This window comes from Fusarium odoratissimum (genome assembly GCF_000260195.1).
Source record: "Fusarium odoratissimum NRRL 54006 unplaced genomic scaffold supercont1.154, whole genome shotgun sequence".
Taxonomy (NCBI): Eukaryota; Fungi; Ascomycota; class Sordariomycetes; order Hypocreales; family Nectriaceae; genus Fusarium; species Fusarium odoratissimum.
Window position 1 is genome coordinate 1132 of NW_022158842.1, and position 4789 is coordinate 5920.

The following is a 4789-nucleotide window of genomic DNA, read 5'->3' on the forward strand; positions in this document are numbered from 1 at the left end:
TGTTTGAATAGCATCTTAGCTTCAGCTTCGGCTGTCAAAATCAAGTAGCCTAAGCTGTAGATCAAGCTCGCGTAAGATGACTAAGTTGTTTTGTCTCTCATGATTCCAGCGGCAGATCCTTCAGACACCCTGACAAGGGCTTCCATTCGTGACGATCTGGAAAACTAGTCGGGGATGTTGGGATGATGTTTTTGTTAAGTGAAGGGCAAATTCAGGTGGTGGGGAAGAAATGAGGTAAATTCGTTCTTTTTCTTCTATGAACCTTATTTCAACTAACTTTCGTAACTTTCAACGGACTCAAATGGCTCGCCTTGTTATTACGGTAAATTGTATAATCTACCTTGCATGATCTACCTCAGAGGATAATGTTATGACTTGACACATTTACAGGCCTGGCCTATAACTTTAATTTGGGAATGACCTAAGCGGAAAATTCCCTTTAGGCATTGAATCAACATGCCACAGCTTTGCAGACACTCCATCAAACGACTTTGACCATTCATTTCTTAGACTTTCAGGTAGGTCCCAGTGCAAAGCATCATCTTGAAGTCTCATCCGTACCAGATGCTGTTTCTCGCCAACTTGATCATCGTCCTCGAAGCAGTCGCGTCTGTGTAATATGAAGAAATTGTTGATGAAATGAATATCACCTGGTTGAGTCTTGATTTCCAATTGTACTTTTCGAGCAGCATGCTCAATGTCGTCTAGTGCTTGATATTGTTGCTTAGAGACGGGCGAGAGATCAGGGGAACGTGAGTGAATCGCGCTCCCAATCAGAGGGATGCGTCCGAAGCTGACGATGAATCTCTCCCTGTGATAAAAGAAGATGGGCCTGAGACATGTATTCTGACTCCGGGATATTAGCTCGCGTCGAAGATTGAGGGCTAATCTGAAAAGGAAATGTCCGAGTCGGTTGAGAAAGGAGTCATATGGACTTGCGATTCAAAATGTTGTAAACGGCGTAGCTTGACGCAATAATGCAACGCCCTCCGGAGATGGCGGAGTTTCTTGTTAGCCAGCTGATGATATCCCCTGCCTCTTCGTTTGCCACAAAATTGACAGCTCATACGAGTAAGTGGCGTTTGTGCTGACCAATTACTGACATTAACCTTGCATGTCGTCAACTGCGGGAGGCCGACCAAATCGTCCTCGGACGGCATAATAATAGTTAAGGCTCTCCTCAATAAGGTTACACTTTTAGAGGCTTATGTCTCGAAGAATTGCATAAGCCCGTTTTTCCTCTACCCTAGTATGGGGTTTAGGCTCAGCTATAAAATGCCTTGCTTACTTACTTCTGATCTGTTTCTCTCCCTTCTATCTACGTTGCAACCGCCCTTGCTACAACAACAACCGTCCTTCCAGATCCTCCTCGACGCCACCTTTGCATCTGGCACACCTCACACCCGCGATGACTACGTCTCTGGCAAAACTTTATTTTCAATTGGATGAGAGTTTCTATCTATAATCATGCCTCAGCTCAACCCCTCAAACTGCAGCCTGCTCTTCGCGATACCGAGAGAAATTCGTCAACAAATTTATGAGTTATGCATTCCGCCTAACTTTCGTCTTATCGTGAATCACGATATGTGTGTGGTCGGTGGAGAAGGTGACGGGTTTCAATACAAGCAAGAGACCCATGGGACTGAAGATATTCCTGTTCTTGAGGACGCTTCTGAAGACGTTATTGAATCAAACCTTGTGGAGGCTGACGACGGAAGCTTGTCGGGGCAATCAATGCTGGACAGAACCAATATGTTTTCAGGTCGTCGAAGTGTATTTCCTGGACTACTTCTCGTGTGCCGTCAGATCACGGATGAAATCAAGCCCATTCTATACAGGAGCATTACTCTGACGGTGGATAAATCTGCCGGCGAAGCTTATCTGGCAAGCCTATTCAGCCTCAAGACAAGGGAGCACTTCCGCAAGGTGATTCTGGTGCTGGACTCCGACGGGCTGTTTTATGACGCCGACTCTTATATGAACCCGACAATCTGCGACACGCTTCTTGATAACCTATCGATACTGGGAATAGTCATCGAGCAGCCAGAACCTGCACATCCATACCGAGTAGGCAGGGACAACATGAATGACGAGAAAGAGGAGTGGAGAGCATGGCTGACAACTACTTTGGAGTACATAAACCAAGCCATTCCCAACGACGCTAAAGTGGTCGTGGATACCAATAAAATGACAGACGCAACAGAGATTGTTGAGAGAGCAATGTCGGGGCGGTGGAATTTCCAGGATTTGCGAGATGGCGACAGGATATTTGAGAGGGCGGAGTACTCCTACACAGGCGGCTATTGGGACGACGACCATGGACCGACTAGTTGCAGAGACATCATCGATGATTGTGACTATGACTATTATTACTCGGACTGACTTGCTTATATCTCTTTACCATTTTTGGAGGATTAGTAGGATTCTGGTGGGATGGAAATAGGATTTTGGTAACAACAGTCAATACATTCCGAGTTACTTCTTATCCAACGATCATACACAAGACGGGAAGAGTCATAGTAATACAGGTAAACGGCAAGGGTAATTGGCAAATAATAATATTCATGCAGATATATTATATTATGTATCACAGATATTGATATGGGTCAGATTTGAAGTCCTCTGCCGCTCTTGTAGATTATCCAGATACAAGGTCTTGCTCCGTACTGGCAGGAACAGTCAATATAGATATAGCAGTTATGTGGAACAAACGACATACAGTGGCAGACTTGTTGAGTAGGCCATTATGGTCACTTGATGGTTGCGTGCGCTAAGCTGGCAGCTCTGTTATAGGTCGTGAGTGTTGATCGGAAATTCGTTGGACGATTGAGATCCTTCATGCGAAATCAATCGTGCAGTCGTATTACATGCGTCGTTGTAAGGTTATTATGTACTTGGAATCTAGTTCATCATATCAGCAAAGTATCTCGCACGTCAAAATCAACAACATACCATGATAGCACCTTCAGCCACGCGATATCCGCGTAATGAGTTCACTGAGTATCTCCTCCTTAAGGATATCCATAAACTCATCATCGTCCTTCCCTCTTGTAACAAAGTCTATCTTTTCTTCGTGCTCTCGGAGGGTATCTTCTATCTCGCTTATTATCACGCTCGCTTCGTTGTCGGCATTATCTTGGGTATATCGTAATCCTGCGAGTTCGGTGTCCAGATCGACGACTTTCTTCTCGCATTGTGTTAGCTGTGTTTGCAGCTTCACCACCTCGGCTTCTCCGTCCACGACTTTCTTTTCGCATTGAGTGAGTTGTGTTTGTAGCTTGGTAATCTCAGTTTCTCGGTCCAAAGCTGTCTTCTCGCATTGGATGAGTTGCGTCTGTAGCTTGGCGACCTCGGCTTGTAGTTCCTGGACATGCCGTGACTGGTCCTCGGGGGTATTGGGTCGTGTACGATTATGGACTACAGCCTCGAGTTCTAGCAGCTTGTCCCATATTGTGGCGTTATTAGGGACTACCTCCCGGCTTCGTTTGCCAGTTGAGTCTTGGCTTCGTTTGCGCTTGTGGGAAGGGGTAGGTGGATCGAAGGTTGATGTTTCGTTGTACAGGGGTGCATTCGTTTGGCCGACCGTGGCTTTATTGTAAGAAGGTGGTGGAGGCTTCGCAAGTGTTGTGACCTTTGCACCACGACCCGAGAACCAACGAGATATGTCATAATCAGGACCAGAGAATGGATTCAGCTGCTGTATGGTTGCGGAGCTGAGAGACTCTAACTGATCCTGAGACAATGCATCGTCGGGGATGTAGACGCGTAAAGAGGTTGTCTCTACCAACTCATAGAGCGAGTCAAGTATGACTCCGGAACGCAATCGGGCAGCCGTAACTGGCTCGCTTATAAAGCTTGGGATGAGGATAGTGATCGCGTCGTTGAGCTCGAAGTTAAGACATATCGTAGACCTAAGGACAGGCTTGACGGGATCGGGGACGTCTTGTTCGACGGAAGGTGTGAGGGAGATGATAGACCGAGGGTTGACGTGAATGTAGATGGCTGAAGTCTTGGTGTGTTGCTTATAGCTAATGGGAATCTGAATTTCGAAGAGCGCCGAGGTCGTATTAAGGTGTAGCGTAAATCGAATCGAAGAACTCTTAGGATCAGGCTCAGCGAGATATCGTGGCGTACCATTATGCTGCCACGCAAGCACCGCCTTTACCGCATCTAACTGAATCGACGCCATCGCGCTACCAATTAATTTAGTATACCAAGACACGTACACGTACCTGACCTATAATCCCAAACCCTTTCCCACAGCAACCCTAGAAGAAAAACCAGTTTCGCTGACAGGCGACCCGTGACCTCCAGATAAACTGCGAGGTCATGCCCAGACTCCAGATAGACTGCGAGTCGGAGCGCGTGTCCCTTCTGCACCCCGGTTATTCCACGGAAGGAGGCGCTCGCGCTCGTTCGGTGGGTATAAGTCGGAATTTTATAACGGTGCAGCAGCGATGTACGGGCTTCTTCTTCGGGAAGCGGGTGGTGAGGGGGGCGTTGGTTGTGGTTTGTTGTGGTGTTTGCAGAGGGCGACATTGTGAGGATTTAGGAGGAGAAATTGATGAGGTTGGGTGGAGTTGGGCATGGTACGTGATGAAACTGATTACGCGATGACTAAGGAGGTGAGAGGCTAGCCATAGTGGTACTAGTGTCTGTTTTAACTGAGCAGACTCCACTTGTCGTTGATCGCCTAGTCTCCCAACGAATCAAAGCTCAAGATGACTAGCCTGGAATTGAACGTAGACTATGCCGCATTGGGTAGATTCATTAAACACACATGAAGCTG

The 4789-nt window shown here is 46.9% G+C and overlaps 2 protein-coding genes across 3 annotated transcripts; one reads left to right on the plus strand and one right to left on the minus strand.

The window, feature by feature from the left end:
* Positions 1–1866: 1866 nt before the first annotated feature.
* On the plus strand, positions 1867–2476 carry FOIG_16763 (uncharacterized protein). Its single transcript, XM_031218238.1, has one exon. The coding sequence runs from the start codon at positions 1978–1980 to the stop codon at positions 2380–2382; it is 405 nt and encodes a 134-aa protein (XP_031052046.1). The 5' UTR covers positions 1867–1977; the 3' UTR covers positions 2383–2476.
* FOIG_16764 (uncharacterized protein) lies at positions 2453–4568 on the minus strand. 2 transcript variants are annotated; one of them, XM_031218240.1, is made up of 3 exons: positions 2953–4568; positions 2720–2901; positions 2453–2666 (listed from the first exon to the last, which is right to left on the minus strand). In XM_031218240.1, the coding sequence occupies exon 1, from the start codon at positions 4187–4189 to the stop codon at positions 2966–2968; it is 1224 nt and encodes a 407-aa protein (XP_031052048.1). In that variant the 5' UTR covers positions 4190–4568; the 3' UTR covers positions 2453–2666; positions 2720–2901; positions 2953–2965. The 2 variants fall into 2 exon arrangements, with proteins under 2 accessions (XP_031052048.1, XP_031052047.1); XM_031218239.1 differs by having other exon boundaries at positions 2453–2901; positions 2953–4566.
* Between the last annotated feature and the right edge of the window lie 221 nt (positions 4569–4789).